The sequence below is a fragment of the Atractosteus spatula genome, chromosome 13 (genome assembly GCF_055471065.1).
Source record: "Atractosteus spatula isolate fAtrSpa1 chromosome 13, fAtrSpa1.hap1, whole genome shotgun sequence".
Classification (NCBI taxonomy): Eukaryota; Metazoa; Chordata; class Actinopteri; order Semionotiformes; family Lepisosteidae; genus Atractosteus; species Atractosteus spatula.
The window spans coordinates 43,000,933-43,020,217 of record NC_142718.1 but is presented as its reverse complement, the minus strand read 5'-3'; the positions used below and the strand labels follow the sequence as shown (position 1 = coordinate 43,020,217).

At 37.6% G+C, this 19,285-nt stretch overlaps 1 protein-coding gene across 1 annotated transcript in view; it reads right to left on the bottom strand.

Moving 5' to 3' along the window:
- The window catches only part of lrp1ba (low density lipoprotein receptor-related protein 1Ba), a 491,547-nt gene that overhangs the window by 249,587 nt on the left and 222,675 nt on the right, over positions 1-19,285 (bottom strand). The window contains exons 8-12 of the mRNA XM_088930252.1: positions 11,417-11,639; positions 8,704-8,890; positions 7,834-7,977; positions 5,921-6,157; positions 5,112-5,292 (exon numbers count right to left, since the gene is read on the bottom strand). Coding sequence (XP_088786378.1) covers positions 5,112-5,292; positions 5,921-6,157; positions 7,834-7,977; positions 8,704-8,890; positions 11,417-11,639 — 972 coding nt within the window. The remainder of the gene's footprint in view (positions 1-5,111; positions 5,293-5,920; positions 6,158-7,833; positions 7,978-8,703; positions 8,891-11,416; positions 11,640-19,285) is intronic.

The window sequence follows — 19,285 nt, the reverse complement described above, 5'->3', positions numbered from 1 at the left end:
TCACTGAATCACGTGTCATGTTCATTTTTCTGCACTACAAGACATGAGGTAAAGTATCGGCGCTCTTTATGTAAGATGGAAATCTGATCACTAACTCCAAGCCACCAGGCCCTGCTTGTACTCAATTGTATCTTCTTCCCAGATCTCTCAGGTATGGATAGCTAATGGCATCACCCCTCTGGCAACTCACCATAGCCAGCACTTCAAATATGGAACCCAGGATACTCTTAATGATCTTAATAAAATGTTTTTTTGAAATTAGAATGTATGTGATATCATATCACCCTATTATATATTTATATAGAAGTATATGCAGAATTTGAATATTTATATTGTCTTATAGAATGAAAATTCATAGAAGCATTTACAAGTGTACCTTTTATCACAAATACAAGTGTAAATTGTAAAGTGTAAATTGTAAAAATAAAAAATGGTGTTTGAATACAACATCTATATGTTTTTATTTGGTAAATAAATATTTGTCTTTATATTGTAGGGCAATGAAGTCTGTTACCCATTATTCAAACTAAAAGCTATTTTTTGTATTAATATATACAATGGCCCTTCATAACAGATAAAAGATAAATCCATATATTAGCCCATGTGAGAGTCTGAACCAACTTCATCAGTGAGAAATGTGGTCTATTATATAGATCTTTGAAAGAAACATAACTACATATCTTTTCTGTGTGAATCAATAAACTGGATCCTCTGTGTATAACATAATGAAAACCATCACTAATAGTGCATATGGATCTTTTCTGCAATTTTGTCTACAGAGCATCCAAAATGCCTGGGAGGGTAATGCTGTAATAATTTATACCAAAGCAATACCGGGGACATCGCTAACACACCCCTTTACAAACACATCTCCGAAACACAGGGTTGGTTAGGTGTTGCAAGACTGAAGTCTTCCTTACTCAGGCCAGCCCCAGGAAGAAGTACTGAGGTGCCTGAGTGCATTCGTGTTGCCTGATTTTCATTACATGAAATATGCTTATCGTTGCAAAAACGACATTACCTCCATATTCATTACAAAAAAAATCCTGAGTGTAATTTCATAGTCTTAAAAGAATGAATGCATGTGTCTGTCCTGTGGCAGTACTGCACAGGTACAGTACTTAACAGGTGTGTTTCCCAATCTGGGAAGTAAATAAATGACTACTAAGATTCATCATGTCATCATACTCTGCATGTGGACAGAGCAGAAGTTCTATTAACCTTTGGAGTCCAACAAAAGTACTTTATATTGAAAGAGGTCCTTTTGAGTACCAAAGGCAGTTTCAATCCTGCCTATACTTTAGGAAGGCTCTTCCTATCTAAATCTTATAGGGCAGGCTAAATCCTGTTTCCCACAAGCCACACCATAGACAACACAGCACTTCTCTGGAGCTCTAACAGTTTCTTGGACAGAGTTTTTCCATTAAAATTCCTCTACTGTATCTTCTTATGTCTTTTACAAAATTCAGCCATTCTCTGCTTTAATATATATATATACTGTATGTCATCTGGGCCTTAATTGAATGTGTTTAGTGTATCCAGATAGTCTTAAATGTACAGTATATATGTGCATGTATGCCATGGTACTGCGATAGGCACAGATTTAGATGGTAGCCACGGCTCTGTTGGTTTGCACAGCAAGCAGAGAGAAACTCTAATTCCCACAATTCTCTCCCGCCAGAAGACCCAACAAAGAGGTAAACAGTAATGGCAAAGCAGGAGCAGAATTACAGCCTCTTGCTGTACTGATGCTGGAGGATGTGGCTGCAGCACAAAGGGACAGAACCTCCTGTCATCAGCCAAAGTCAGGGAACGAGAGGAAGGAGGACATGAGAGTGAAGGAATGAAGGCCAGTCCACCTCAGGGAACAGTAAGGAAGCACACAGTAGCGACAGGGAGCTGTTGTTCCTGTGAAACAGACAAATGGAGAACTTCTATTTACTTTACTCTCATGTCCAAGTTCTTTGCATTCTTAGATCCTGCTTGTTTCAATGGTGCATTATACACATCAGTTGAAGATATTGTGTCAACGTCAATGTCATTATTTTAGCAAATTCTGTTTGCCTTTGATAATTTACACGTCCTCCCTGTGTGTTGTGCTAGCATACTGTGTCTTGCCCTGGCAGCCTGCTCTTTCCTGTGTCAGTGGGTGATGTGGACAGCCAGCCTGGGTGATGCTGAGCTGTGCACTCTAGTGATGACTGGTTGAGCACACTGAGAGCTTCAATCCTATAGTCTGCTCTTTGATTATTTTGTACAGCCTAAAGTATGCAGACATAAATGTGAGAACATTTCTTTTGTTGATTTCCTTTCCTGGGACAAGATGCTCTTTGTAAAAAAAAACTTTGGCATAGTAGTATTGGGAGACAGAGTGAAAGATATATTTTTTCTGGTTGGTTTAGTCTGAGTTTTGTATTAAAGAGTTCATCATGTTCTCTCCACTCTGCTTTTTTGTAATGAAAGTGGGTCTGTCTTCTTTTCAGTTTGGGGTTGATTTTGCATATCAGTATCTAGATGTGTGTGGTTATTTACATTATACTGAAGCTGGTAAATTAAAATAAAATTGAATTTTAGATCTGCACATTTCAAATAGCACACCACGGTAGACTCCACAGTTCACAAAAAGTTGATCAGAATAATCTTCTACCTGGGGATGGTATGTGGAAGCTGGAATATTACTTCAGAATGATTCAACAGAGCCCATTTTTATTATTATCTTAACATCTACCAACATGCCTGTTGGTTGTAGTAGCATTATGATGTTTTAACTAAAAATACAGTATAATGATAATAATCCCGGGAGTGGTGCCTTTAAGCAGCAGAGCCCTCAGTGAGAGTGAGATACATTGCCTTGGCAACCACTTCTGAGTGCTTTTTTAGGGTTAATCAGACTCAGCTGTGGGACTGCTTTAAGAACCGTGCTCCTAAGTTCCCTTGAAAAGAGATGAAACGGGACTCAATCCTGAGCTGCTGCAGGAGAGACATGGGACATCACATCCAGGGGCTCGTCAGCAAGAGAGCCGGGCCGCAGCTGAACAGCAGCAGGTGTGAGGTGCAGTTAGGAGAGCATGTCTGCCTTACGGGTGCAAGAGAGGGCAAACAGACCCCAACGAGGGGAGAGTAATGAAAGCGGCACTTCTGGAGGGATCCGGGTATAGTGTGGAGCCTTAAACCTGGAAGGGACAGAGAAGAGCATCGGTCTCAGAGAAGACTGAGACTGATGGGAGAAATGGACCCTTACATGAAAGAGGAACCTCAAGAGAATTAGAGATTAAGGGGGCAGCAGCCTGTTTTGATGTGAGAACAGAGCTGTCTGGGACAGAGCTTGTAAGTTTGGCGAGTTAGTGTCCATATGAGCATGATCAACATGTTTGGAGCAGTAGAGGGACCCTCCCCCTGGTCATATGGGGTATTGGGGGAGAAGTGGGATCCCATTAGCAGACCTCTGGTGGTGAGCATGCGGTGGCATCACGGATGCTGCACAGGGTGTTGAGGCGCAGTGGTGGCATGGATGTAAGGTGCGCCAGCAGCTGTGTGAGTGAGTCTGCAGCAGGGTCTGGGCACAGGAGGAGATTCTCCAGTAGCTGCAGAAGTGTACACAACCTGGGGCATGAGAGTGGAGAGCCAGCTAGGCCATGTGTATGGTGTGTGGATTTTAATTAAGGAAAAGTGTGTTGAGTCTCAGCATGAAGTGACGTGCAGAAGAGGCTCAATTTGTTAGCATAGAAGGTCTCCGTGCAAGAGTGAGGTACTGGAGACTGAGAGAGTGACCCAGTCTGGTGTCTTCGGGAGGATGGCGTCAGCAGCTAGAAGTGCGGGTCTGAGGCTGGCTGGTCATGAGAGGACCAGAAGCTGTCTTGGACAGGAGGAGCAGGAAGGTCCGTGTGTGTCATCAGGAAGCAGGAGGCTCCAGATGAGTGAAAGGGTTCTAGGGTCATTGGAGAGTGGATCTTTTAAAACCTGGAGTCAGTGAAGGAAGCGCTCAACGATATGAGGGACCCAGAGACATCTTCGTGGAAGGGTTTAGCTTTTAGGGCACGAATGGAAGATGAAGTTTGTCGAGCCCAGGAAACCATGAACTAAGGGATCGGCAATGTGATATACAGTACCTCCGTTAACAATCTCGGAGGAGATTTGAAAGGATAACATGAGTGAGACAGAGACTCTGCTCAAGAGTCTGTAAGCCGAGAGTCAAGATACCTAAATAAGCGGCACCACCTGTCAGGGTTGCCCCCATGAGGGGGACATGGTTAGATCCACTCTCGCAGGAGTGTATGTTAAGACAGTATACACTAAGACAGCGATAAAAGAGGACTGTGAAAAAATTCCCCAACAGGCTCGTAGGGGTGTGTCCATAGTGGTGGACATGCCTGTCCATGCCCACATTGGTCGCAACTACCCCCATGGTATCACAACTGTTGAGTTAACAAAGTTTGACAACAGCTGGAACAAAAGTAAAATATGCCATTAAATATTTTCTTTTTACTTTACTGATTTTATTTATGAAACACATGCAGGCCAGGGACTGTGAAAATATTTTCCTCATTGATCAGTACAGAGATTTTGTTTTTGTATCACCTTTCATCCAGAGAAATAAGTAGATGAAAAATTATCTAAGTATTAAGAAAAGTATTTGATTCCATGGAAACCCAAAGGACTGAAGCAGAATGTTTTGCCTATCTTATATATAATCTGTATGATCAGAGTTCTTTCCAGTTCTGAACATGTCTCAGGTAAGATTAAGCACATGAAAATTACCATCAACAGAATCAAATATGTTAGTTTCACCTTTATTGCTTCCTTTCTTGCTTACTTTCAATATATATTTTTACAATATAATTCATTGACAATAAAAATCAGCTAAATTGGGAATCTTTCTCCATGGACTTTAAGGTAGACTGATTTCTTTGCTGAGTTTGACTGGCTCAAGATATATGCATATTTAATAGCAATTTACATTATCTTTAATTTCAGATCAAATAGATTATATTTTTTATTGACTTTAGCATATGTGCACAAACTTATGGTATTTTTTTATAATCCTTAGTTTATCACAATTCAGTGAAAAAATAATTCAGTCTCCATCCCTGGAAACTGGTTTGAGTACATACCCATTTACTGGGTCTACCACAATGCCTCTGGGGTGAGACATGTCTCCTTCTAAAAGAGTTTTCCTGGTCTGGGATGCCTTCTCCAGTCGGGCAACACTGATGGTTTTTCTATAGCCATCATTTGTCCAATACAGGTTGTTTCCAATCCAGTCCACTGACACCCCTTCCACGTTATCAAGGTCTGTAAAGGAATATAGAGGTAAATACAGTAGATTAAATTCATTGAGCTGCTTTGATCATCTCTGCACAAGTCACACTGACATGCAGTAGATCAGTGTCTCCTCTGCCCGTTCTTTAAGATACGCCTGAAAACTACTTTATATCAGCAATCTTTAGAAAAAAAAATACATGTACTGTAACTGCTGCTTAGAGAAATGCTTGAGAAATTAAAAGGTCAGTCAGTTTCAGAAAAGCTCGCAATTCAAATCTACAGTACAATTAAAGGACCCTTCACATGACATCAAAACCAGATTATCTATACTCCTTATACTGATATAAGACAAGATACATTTATTTTATGGACATTCCAATGTTTGAAATATAAAAATATAGAATGAATTACAGTATATATGATTTCCATGTATAGCTGTTACAACAAACATACTGTATAAGAATTAATTAACACAATTTGGAATCCTTTGAGATGAGAAATGCAATAGAAATGCAAGCCATTTTTAGTAGTAGTTGTAGTATTATTGTTCTTGTTATGATATTTGTTAATTAATTGAATTATTTTTCTTTTTCATGCTCCTCGAGGATCATCCGAATTACGAATATCAAGAGTATTTTGAGCTTCTCAAAATACTCACCATCTTTTAGTATTGTTTCTCGTCCCATTCCATCGATCTTCTGTCTTCCAATTAGAAAGCTAGTTGTGTCAGCAAAGTAAATGTAATTTGTTTCAGCATGGAAGTCGAGAGCCCGTGGATTAACAAGATCCTCTATCTGAATCATGTGCTCATCTCCAGCTTTGGTATTCAGACCCATTCCCCGAATAATGCCTGGTCTCCCCTTTCCATAAAAAAGGAACATCTCATTCTTGGGTTCTGCAGGAACAAGATTACAAAAATAAACAAACCAGCACAAACTAATCTTCTTTACACTGTGTAGTGTCATCATCTAATTAATTGGCATAATTAGCATTTTTTATTCAACACAGAAAATTAAACTCTTCAGCAATCAAAATGTATCTAAAGCAAGAATACTAGCTAATTACATTACCTTAATTAAAACAAGAATTAGTTCCGCTGATTAGGCCCTATCTAATTAATCATTCTTTTGTTCCAAATGGTCCATGTTTCCAAGACAAGGCAGATCAGAGGATATATGTGTTGAAGCCAGAGTAAAATGGGCATTTATTATGCTGTAGACATTTAATTTTACAATTCATTAGTAGCTGGAAGAGATGTTGTTTGTATTGACTGCAACATTCATTAAATCTGACAGTGAAGAGTGCCCTACACAGGGCCTCAGAAAGCTGCTACTGTCCAGACTAAAAGACATAAATCACAGACAGAGGACTGCTCCTGCAGGGTCCCAGAGCATACAGTAAGAATATGAAAAGAAACACTTGGATCTGTTGTAGCAAACACTAATAACCTCCTCAAAGTCCATTATTCTGAAAGTGCCACCCAGGAGACCAATTTAGTCAAAGTGAAACCAAGACCACAGCCTTAGTTTCCTACATAAGGGCAGTTCGGATTCCTCTAACCAAGTTATGAGTTGAAGACGGGTGTCTTACGATTTGTGAAATAAATACTGACAGAAATCTCATAACTCTGCATGTATACTTTCATGAAGTATAGGAGAGGAGAGAGTAGTGTTAGTGTGACAAACACTGGGAAACAATGGTCTTAAGGCTTCAGTTTATACAGTACATTTGTACAACACTCCTATTGGCCAGAACTGTGGTTTATCCTTCTCCATAACTTTCCTTATAAATCTGAATACAAATTTAGGTTACAAACCCAATAATGTGAGATGGCAGACTTTTCAGGAAAATTCTTTATATAACCAAAAATAACTCATGTCTTTGGCAAAACTGGAATCTTCATTGCTGTTAAATTTAAAAGGCTTTTTTATTAATCATCAATCCTTTTTGTTTTTGATCAAACATTTGATATATATGTCAACAATCAAGTATAAGTGTGTAATGTCATGAGGAAATATTTTACATTTTGTGATAAATACAAAACAGGACTCAGTAATTAAATACTATATTCATAAAATATTCTGATTATGAATATTCTTAATATTGAATTGAATAAAAACCTTTCATCTTTCATGACTAAAGTGAACAATATGATTATATCAAAGATTATATTATACTGAATAACATATTATACCAGCCCTAGTATAACAAACTACAAAATAACCTCACTGGACATTATTGTGGTAAAGCTTGTAAATCTTAAAACTTTTTGAAATAAAAGAGATAATTAGTGCAAAACAGATTTATTTTTTAAAAAGTATATTAGTAATTATTGTTTAGGCACTGGTACAGTATATGCATGGTTTCAATTCCTGCAAAAAAAAATGATTGTGTCAAATATAGTGTATGTACTGTAAGCATGTATATTGTATACAGTGTAAACTGTACCATCCTTAACACTCTGAAATTCAGAATACTTGCCAAGGAATTAAGGAGCACAGTATATAACACATACATATGGCAGGAAACGTTTCTGTGCTCTATAGGTAGAAAACAGGAATATGGACTGACTTTTGCACGACTTGCCATCACTTCCCAGGGCGAAGCCAGTCCTGCAGCGGCAGGTTCTGGATTTGTAGCTGCCACTAAGGAGGCAGATATGTGAACATCCGCCTGGCTTCCCAGAAGGGCTCACCTCACAAGCGTGACTCCTGACTGCAACCAACAGAGAGCAAACAAGGACGTTTCTTTACTCCAAACACACAGCCTCCTCAAACTGCATCAAACACAGTCGGCGGGATAGTACACTGGCACTATGTTTAATGTTCCTGCATCAGAAAATGTTATTTGTGCCGTGAATTTCTAATGCTGTTTCCGCTTTCTTTTTTATTGATAAATGAGAGACTTTGCTCTGATGCCTGCTGAGAAGTTCTTAAAATAATAATGTATAAATCTGGGTTATTAATAAAAATATATTTTTGGCTTTCTAGAAGTAATAGGAACCAACATTTTATAATGTGATCAGAATTTTATATAGGTTCTGCAGCTAAGAGATACCATTCCAAGAGAGGCTTCTTTTAACATTTCTAATTATTTTCTTCTTTGATCTTTTCTAGACAGGCAGGTGATAATCTTTGTCATAGGTGAAAATGAAAAATGTGGGTCAGCACCAGCCACAGAAAACCTTTGCTGTTCTGTTTCCATCAAAATCCAAGGTTTTGCTTGAGGCAGAGACCACACAGAGAAAAACAGGACATTTTAAGCACCTCTCAGACCTTCAGAACTTCATGTGAGCACTCTAAGATCAGGCACATTTGTGCCAGCAGTTTTTCAGTCATGTACCAGTATTTTATATTATTATATTATTTATATTATAATCTCAGGAAAGGTTATCTTAAACCTCTTATATTCCAAATAGTACATTATGTGTTTGTATTTTACCTGCTGGTTGTGTCAGCTTGTGGTAGACATGTATTACTCTAGAGTTTTCCATGCTGGTTAGAGTTTGGATATCAGTGCTATTGAACCGGTTTATCCTTAAAATGTCCACTTTATTTCCTTTAGTGGGCTCCAAACGTGTTGCATACAAGAAATCCTCAAAAAGTGTTAACCCATACAGGTAAGCCACCTGAAAGAAACAATAAAATGAATTAATAAATTAAAATAAATGACTTAAAATTATAAGTAATACAATTATGCCATCTTTACACACCTGTGAAATGCCATCATAACTTCAGAAAACACAAACCAGCCCCACTTATATGAAGCAGCAGTGTGGAGTGGTGGATTAGGATCTGCACTTGTAACTGGAAGGCTGTGGGCTCAAATATCAGGTGTGGAGCTGCTCTTGTACCTTTGAGTAGGCTTACACTGACAGACCTAAGGAACTGAACCTCTATAGTCCTGAACAATGACAATTAAGAGGAGACCTAACATTAAAGTATTGAAACTCCTCAAAGGCGCTGACAAAGTCAACCTAGTGGACTTCTTCAGAAGGAACAGTGAAACACGACCCAGCACAACTGGGAACTACTACAATTTCCCTCACGGGATCTATAAAGTATCTATCTATCTACTGTACATGGAAGTCCAATTAAAACTGAGATCAGGACGCACATATTTACCCAAAGATTTGTGGGACTACAGAACTAACTACAGATCTAACACTCAAGGTGTTGAAGCTGATACCCTTGTTTCTGTCAAGTAACGGCTGAATGAGATCCTTGGATCAATTAACCACTAACTACCAAATGAGTTTGATGGGCCAAATGGCGTCCTGTCATTTGTAACCTTTCTAATGTTAAAACTTTCTTAAGGTACTGTAATTGACTCGCAGCAGTAGGATACCCAGCTGTGTAATTGGGTGGTGTACAGTAAGTCACTTTGGATCAAAGTGTTGGCTAAATTAATAATAATCCAGTAAAGTAAAGGGCTCTATGTTAGAAGGTTCCACATTCAATCCCCTACTGTGCCACCATGTGCTGTCCTGAGCCAGCTGTTATGTGTTGATATGTTTCATTTTAATCTGCTTGGTGAGAAGAGAGGGAACACCTGGGTATATGAAACAGGAAGTCTGAACCCTTGATAAACCAACAGGCCGCTGCCTGCTGAAGCAGGAGAGAAGAGAGGGGTGTTAGTGTGACAAATGCTGGTAAACAATTGTTTTCAGGACCCAATTAATACCTTTGAGCTACACTCCTATTGGCCAGAACTGGGCTTCCTCCTTCTCCATAACTCTCCGTTTAAATCTGATTACAATTTTAAGTTACAAATCCAATTTGCAAGCTTAATGAAGTAATTGCACAAATATTCATTAAGTCTCTCTAAAAGCAGAAATTCAGAAAAAAAATGTAAAATGTCAATTTTCTGACAGGTAGACATATTAAAGAGAACTTTGGCCAAAGATCACTGTTAAAAATGTCTAGAAGTCCAGAAAAAGATACCCATAGATAAATATTTGGGGTGAAATGTTGGTTTAAAGGAAGGTATCACAATCATCAGACAGGCTTTCAATAAGAAACTTCTGTATTAGCAGTACCTGGGCATAGTAACTCCTAGTCACAGCAGTCCCTAAGCACAAGTGGCCCTACTAACATCACATGACTTCATACAGGAAAAGCCCCACTGCTGTAATCAGGCAATCAGGCCTGCACCAGCTGGACTGAAGCAGGCAGCTGCCCAGGGCCAGGTGATTACACTGGGCTGCTGTTTGTGTGGGTGCTGGTTTCAAAAGCACAGACTGCCAGTTAGAGGGCAGTTGTGCTTTTCAGTGTTTTTTTTTCTAATGAAAGGATAACAAATTTTTTCTTCAGTGAATACAGTACATCTTGAGTGCAAATCCCCCCAGAAATGTTTGCAAATTCTATATCCTTTTTCTCGGCCTAAACCACAGAGTTTCTGAAATATGTAAAATAACTCTATAAACTGAAATATAAAACTAACATATAAATTTGAGAACCTCTTAGTTTTAGTATTTGATGCATACTAATTCTTGTACTATGGTTTGAAAAGAATTAGCAACATTTTACTGTCTGCCTGATATTGTAATGAGTCAAAAACACTAAACACTAATATCAGATATATTATATATATATTATTATTTTTTCTTTAAGAACACCTGCAAATATAATGAGGGTTACTTCCATTTTTATGCTCTTTTCCCTTATCACTTGGGGAATAACTCAGTGAAAAGGTTCTTGAAGCTTTGAATAATAATGATCTTGTTCTGTTCCCATATGATCTCTTTTTGTGAATACTTTTAAAGAAGATGTTTCTTCTTTGCCACAACACATTGTAAGAATTGCAGGACTGTTAGTTGGGATTCCTCTTATCTGTTTGGTTGTTAACTTCATTAAAACAAGCTCTCAGCAACAGAAAGAGAGACAGTGCTTTATACCAGTATATCTATAATTTCAATATGCAGGTGTTCCGATAGCACCTGTTATTATTGAGAGGTAGCAGCTGTCACTCAGTGTAGAAAAAAATTTGCAAAGGAACAGGAATAGGAATATGTGCATTCCAAAGGGGGGAAGAAAGAGGTCACAGGATTTCATGCAAACATATTAGGTCTTTGGTTTATTTTATGCATTTAGAATTATATTTTCATATTCCACAGAATATGGGTAATAGTAGTAGTAAATTACTTCATGCTCACCTGCCTTCCTTGAATGACAGTATGTCTGTTTTTTCCATTATAATCTACCACCTCAATATAGTCCAAATAAACATCTGCCCAGTATACCAGCTTCTTCACCAAGTCCAGAGTGATTGCGGTAGGCTGTTCGGTTTTATAACCCACTATCCCCGTTCTGTTTGTGCCGTCCATGTTGCATCGCTCCACTTTGGCGATGTTTCCATAGTCCGTAAAGAAAAGCTTCCTGCAAGAAAACATTGAACCCTGTTTATTCAAATAAGTTCTAACTTGCAAAATACAGTATACAGTATGTGGCACCTGTACCCAGTATTAATAATCAGCTAATCTTTTTTCTATAAGAATTAATTTTCAGGTATTGCTTGTTTTAGTTACATAACAGTCAATTCAAAGAAGCACTAAAATATAACTACAGTACATTTTGTAGGAACACAGGAAATTCTGGTGATGTCAACAGGCTCTTTAGCTCATCTGTGCATGTCATGGATATACTGTATCACTGTATCAGCTAAGCAGACAACAGATAGTACAGTACTTCTTTATTATCTTTGTCACAATATGTAAATGGTGCACTTAATCTTCATTTTATCTTACTGTAAATAACTGTAGCATTTCTATAGTACACTGGCTGTTCTCTCATAGGTTACTAATAACAAATTTTACAAAATAAAGGAGAACCTTAAAATGTAACTCAGATCTGATAACTAGAAAGTGTTCTAAGGACTACTTTATTATCAACACAGGATTCCTCAATCTACAGCTTGAACATTCAATGCTGAACACTTGTTATGTTCACTCAAGTGCAAGCAAATATTGCTTATAGGATGGTTAGGTTTTTCATTATTTTTTGTAGACCACTACTTGACAGCTGTGGGCATAGGTCACCACTACCACATATAAATGTCAATTAAAACTATTGTCCTAGTGTTCAGCTGTCTGTGTATTTTAAGACTAATGATACAGTGCTCAGTAACACTTCAAGCACAACATTAATAAACATTAGTTATTAAACTGTAGTTATTCTCAATTATACTTTTCTCGACTTGTATAACAGAACATGTGTTATATGAATATACAGTAACATAGGTCATCCACTGCAAGTACATATTGTACTGAGATTTGCCCATTTTAACTTTTATTTAAAAATGTATTAATGTGGACATATGCATAAATGATTCAATTTTGTAATTAAGAGCTCCATTTAAAAAAAAAGGAAAAGACAAGACCAAACCTTGGACATCTCTATTGTATGGTAATGTTTTTAATATAATTTAGAGACAGGCGGGAGCTGTAAAATCAAAGTTTATGAATTCTTCATTAGTATTGGCCATACCTACATTATTTACTTCCTCAATGCAACAAGCTTAATTATGCAGATGCATACTTTTTTACCAGATGCATACAAATATCTTCAATGTTAACAGATGCATACATAAACATTTACAGGCACAGATGTGTAGTTAAAATTTTATGTACTGAAATGAGAAATAGTCTGTGTTTTAACAGTGTTTTCATAGGGAAAATTCCCTTTCTGTATTTATTAATTCCCTGAACACTTTGAACTTGTACTGTACACATACATCCAGTAATATCTGTCCTGGACTAAGTTTTATATTATGGTGAAAAGTTCAAAACATTTCGAAAGATAGAAGAAAGTGTAAAGTACTTTGTACATTTTCCAGATCACAGTATGAACTGTTAGAAAATGTGTTAATATTACCCATAAAGTGGGTCACTGCAGTTCGGATTACAAATTGTTTTGTAGGATGCATTTTAGACATTTTTTCTGCATAAACCATATTAGTATTCGAGCAATACTTCTTATGAATGTTATTACAGAATGAATTAGGACTAGTGTCATGTCCTGTCTTATTATGTTAAGTAGCTATATGCATATCACCCTAAGTGTGATTACTAATGGTGAGTTTATAGAATTTATTTTCTATTTATCAAAGAAAAGTAGCTAACAAAATAGCAAATAAAAGTCACCTGATACTAATAAAATAACAAAAAAGTCACCAGGTTCTTAAAACACATATTTATGTTAAATAAGTATTTTTTTCATTATAATGAATTATCAAGGTGATCACACTCATAATTTGTTATATTTTTCTTTATATAATGGTAATTATAATGGTAATTTTATAAAATCCTCAGAATATAACAAACACCTTAAACAGCTGAGTAAATTGCTGAAATATCCTAAAGGTGATTTAAGCAATTAAATATTTTTTTTATGCCACAGCCCTCACAACATCTCTCTCATTGTTTCTCTCTATACTGAAGTGTCCAGCAGAATGAATCGCAATTTTACTAAAAAGAAAGTCTAAATCTCTATTTCAAGATGTTTAGCTTAATACTGTATTTCCTTATGGTATCATTGCAGCAGAAGCTTGAAAGCACTGAAACATGCAGGATAAGTACAGTACATGCAAATAAAGTCTAACACAAGGTCCATCTCTTATTGCAATACTGGCAATACTGTATATTGCATATTAAAAATTAAATATGTACAAAGTAAAAAAACATTATACTGGCTAGCCCTTGGCATTAATTATTGTTGCCTCCTCCATTACAGTGGGTACTATGCAAGAAATACCACATATACTTCTCAACCAACATATGGATGAACGTTGATGAGGAGCAGTCTTGGCAGAAACTATTAGTTCAGACTCCTGGGGCCAAGACTACAAACATTAAATTGATTAGTTATTCTAAAAGGGCTTGATGAGCAGATTCTTAATTAACCGAATAAAAGCGATTCATATTAGCTTTTTCATTGAGCAAAAGTGCTAGTTTGCACTAAACAGTTTAAGGGGAATGCAGTATTTTTTGTTAACAAGAACAACTTCATTCTGCCACATACTGTAAGTCTTTATGCAGAGAAGAAGCTGATGAAAGCTTGACATGAACATTTCCTAAATTACATTTTAGCAAAACAACCTGCCAATGGAATCCAGCATTAATCATTTCAAAAAACTGTTCCTCACTCTCAATTTGATCAATTATTTGTGATAAATTCCCTTTCCATTCCTCCTACTGGCCACCTACACAACACCCACCCATGTCTAATGCCCTCTTACCTTTTACCATGAAAAAGCACTTAAGTTTAGGGGAGTGAGGAGCAAAACTGCCTGAAATCCTGTGAGATTAAATAGTTTTCAATGTGTGCTTAGTCTTTTACCTTTGTTTCCCGTTGTGCCTGGTTTGGTATATTTGGTTAGATCTTGCAGAAGCCTTCCTCTGCTTGCAGAAGATGATGATGCATTATACACACTTCACATGCTACAGTAGCAATGAGCTCTACGTCTGCGATATACTGTGTCACCCTCCTAAATGATGGCCTTGGTTCTTTTATGTCATATATATTGAATATTATGCCATTTAATACAGTTTCATTCCTTAGATTTTAATCTTCAGTTTTAATCCAATGGAGCTGCACAAGATGGGCAGTGTAAGCAAGACAGCAAATTGTGCATGGCACACTAATAAAAGATGACAGCAAAGATGCAGGAGATAATTATTCTGTGTGCACCAATTCAATAAAAGAGTAGGCTTTGAACTTGACCATTTTTGGAGGAAAAACAAAAACCTTCATCAGCTAGGAGCTGACAGAGCAAATGTAACTCAGCATTGAATACAAATGACTGTTTTCAAACTCAACCACTTAGTTGAAGTGGGTCTCTGAAGTTAAGGAAGTATGTTGTGACTACAAATGACCACTGGACTGTTGTGACTTTCTGAATGTGCATTGGATAGTTTTCAAAATCTATAATAATTGTTTAAATTCTCATGATAGATTAACATTTTCTATTACAGAACCTGATGTACAATATATCAATTCTCACTCAAACCCATAAAACCCACACACATCCTCCTGCATACAACAATACAATACTACTGTATGCATTGACAGAACACTCCACTCTCACTTATCCTAGGCTGCACACTAATCAAGACTGCACTGGCAAAGTCATTGAGATCACACAACAACATAATAGGTAACATTAAAAATCTATCTGACTTTCATACAGCTATTAGTATAGTCATACAACTTGAGGTATCATTATCAAAGTCACTTTCCTTAACCAACCTTCAAAAATACTTGTCAGGTCAACCCATGGACATCAGCATTCATGCTGGCATAATGTTCACACCAATACAAACTAAGGTCCCCTTCTGCTGAAGACAGACTGAGAAAAAATGTTCACAAAACTATTCTTGCAATTCAAGGCTGGTCTAGCTGACACAAAAAGGTATAAATTGGCAGAATGACATGTGCATGTTCTGAAAAAAAATTGTAAATGCTAGAAAGAATCAGAGCAGGCATTCTGTGAAGGAGTGGGGTTGTACTGTATATTGTTCTCAGCCTAGTCAATATTATGCAATTAAAGAACCTAGCAAATTTCCCTTCATATAACAGTTTATAAAAGTATGGCATGATCTTTTAACAGCAAACACAAAAATTCAGACATTGCTTGGATGCAAGAAAATAAATCTGAAATGAAATATTTCAAAGATTTGCTGATATACAGTATGTATCCCATTACAGCTGCAAGATATGCTGAGATGTGATGATGCTCCTCTCAGTTTCTTTAGTTTTCACTTCACTGCTCAAGGCGCTAAAACCTTTTCTACCTTTTTAGCCTCTGAATGGTATAAACAGAACCAGCTGTACTCGTGATTCTCCAATTAGACCACTGCACAGAAAAACAATTGCTGCAGAACCCATGAATCTAGAATCTGGTAGAAACCTAGCTGGTGTCATATACAGTACGTTTTACATGTAATTAATGTTACTGCTGAATCATAAAACTGAAAATTAGGAAAATTACTCAGAGGCTACAGAGGCTCATGATCTATGCTGGTGCTCAGGCTCCAAAACCAATCATGAATTTGGCAAAGTATGAACTATATTAATGTATTTAAAAATATAAATTTAAAATTTGCATCAGAATTTTGTGTCTCTTTGGAAATCACCTAGCATAAACAATTTAATGTTTAATAGGTTTCTTGTGGACAGAGAATCATCATTCACTCTTTTTAATGTCACTTCCTGTATTTCTACAAAGCAAGCTGAGAAAACCTTAACCTCTTATAACGAGCATTAACACAAATGTTCCAATGAAATATTTGGTGTTTTTGGCCTCAAAAAGACACTCATCTAAATTTCCCAAGAATAGTAATTCCCATTTTGCCTTATTGCTTTCAGAAAACATAATGCCAGTATAGTTCCACAATAAAAAGCAAAAAAAAATGAAAGAAAAAACTGAGTGTGAATCGAAAGTGACTTTGGATTAAAATAGATATAAATCACATCTGTTATGTTTTCCACCTTTGCTTTGTGAAGCTGTTTATAATCAGTGCCCACATCTCTCCAGTATGTCAGACTGCTGTTGCAGAAACAGTCTACTCTGCAGAACCACAGTGAATGTGTTAATATTAAGTCAAGGCTACTGAAGCTTTTTTTAATTATACATTTTAAAGACTTCTAAAGGATTTCCCACAGTTTAATACATGTGAACATAAACACAGATATGGACAAACCATACAAGTTATACCTACATACATTCCCTCCCCAAAGTTTAGAAACAAACCGTGGCTATTCAGCATGCATCCGCATCTGTTGATGCTGACGCCCACAGCAAGACAGAAGATCCTCTGAGCCACCGTCACTGCAAACCCCAGAACCATCCGTTCTGCCTTCTTCCTGTGCTTGTTTCTTCTTCCAGCATTCTTTCTTGGTCTATATAAGTTCTCCTGGATTCTGCTTCCTCTTTTTTTCTTTGTTTTCTTTATTATCCTGTCTAAACTCACTCCTCTGAATCTTGAGCCCCACGCTACATTCTTTCCTCCATGTTCTTTAAATCAGCCCTTTGTCTCTTCTGCTTTCATTCCCAGGCATCCAATTCAGCCCCGGGGTTCCTTTCCTCTCTGTCCCTGCAGCTATTGACACAATGTCCTTGGCCACTGGGTCTGTCCGCTGTCCCACCTCCAGCTCAGTCAGCAGTTGTCTTATATCCCATACCCCTGTCTTGTTCATGTCTCTATTCACGGCATCCAATGCAGCCCCAGGTTCAATGCTTTCGTCCTCTGCTGCTTCTGATGCCACCTTCTCAGCCCCAAATCCTCTTTCGCTTCACTTAATATCCACACAGGTACAGTAAGTTCCAGGCCATTGCTGCTTCTGGGTCAGTGCAGCGTCTTCTCAGTTACAGAATAACAGCTAGAGTCCAGAGCCGTAGCCCATGCTCAATAAAATGCCCAGTTTAGGCTGGAACCACCAGAGTTTTTTTCTCCACAGTGCCCACATGGACATATTGAGTGGTCAACAATGCATTCAGTCCTATTTCAGAGTCCATAAGAAACCCAGCAGTTAGTTCCTTACACTTCTCTTCATGCGATATCAAAAGTTCACACATCAACAGATTTACATGCTTCAGCATCTCCTTAGAGCCGGCTGCTCTGTTACATCTCTTCCATTTGCCTGGCAGGCTATTATTAAAGTCAATGGTTATAGAAGGCCAAGGCATTGTTGTTTGTCTTCATCTCTCCTTCTAACCATTCCTCCAATTTATTTGAACAGTTTCCAATTTCCATTGCTTCTTTTTGGGGGCACAACTGGAAACAATGGATCCTTATCCATTCAGATAATGTTGCCAGTTATAATCAACAAAGGAAGATCCTCTCAACTTATCATGATTCCTCAGCCATCTAAATGTCTTTCACTTTAGAATCATTTCTAATTATTGAAACTCGCATCCCAGGTCAATTCAATACTACTGTCGACTTCTCTTTCTCGTTTCCAAAGTTTAAGATCTTAGCCCTGGAAGCTAACAGGATCCCATTCCACTTCCTCCTCATTCAGATCTTGCATTCCCCTGAATCACCTTTGCCATCACTACCTCCATCTGACTTTAAATACTTTTCTATCTGGAGTAGCACCTCGCACCCTCAGTTCATACGGTTACCAATACTTCTACATCTCCTCTAAGATAAATTTAGTAAAAAATCTGAAGTAGATCTGGGTATGACCAATTTAAGTCTAACTCAGCCCTTAACCTCTACTCCATCATCTTCAGGTTCGCATCTCACATCTCCTGCTGATCCTCCTTTGCTGCTGAAATTTCTCAAACTGTCAAGTAACTGTTTTTTCTCTATAATCCACAAGAAGTTCTTGTAAAGTCTGGATTGCCGCTGAGCAATTCTGGCCATTCATTCCAAATTAAAGCTGCCTCTTCAGCAGCTCATCAACACATTCCTATCTTATTAAGCTACTCCACTAGGTAATTGGAAGCCTCTTTACAGTAAACTTATACAGATACCCTTAAACTCCTCCAGCTTTCTATCCAACTGCAGCAACACCCCACAGTTCAAGCCATACATCGCAGAACATTTATTTCTGCGTTGGTGGTTTGGGGTCCTGCTTGGTTCTTTTTGGTTCTTGGTTCTTTTGGGGGTTCTGGCCCCCTCATCCTGTGGCCAGGAGGTCAGCCCTCAATCAAGCAGGTTAGGCCAAACTTTCACAAAAACAATACTTTCAAGGCACTTTATTCTTGGGTGTTGTTATTCCTAGTGGATTCATTTTTACGGTATCATAACAGAGGCTGTCTAGCTAAAAATGAACACTGCTCTTGGCACCAAAAGAAACATGCCCCTTTTGAAACCAACCCCATTAAAATCTTTATTGAGCCCATGAACACTTCACTTTCTGCATTCCTCTTGTATTATCATAAATATAATGGGCAGTATTCACTGCTGAACTTATTATTTTAGTTCGCTAGAGATGTTTGTACAGAATATCTTCTTGTCCTCGATGCACATCTGAGAATTAATTAAACAGCTGTGGAGACCTTGGTGAATACAATTGGC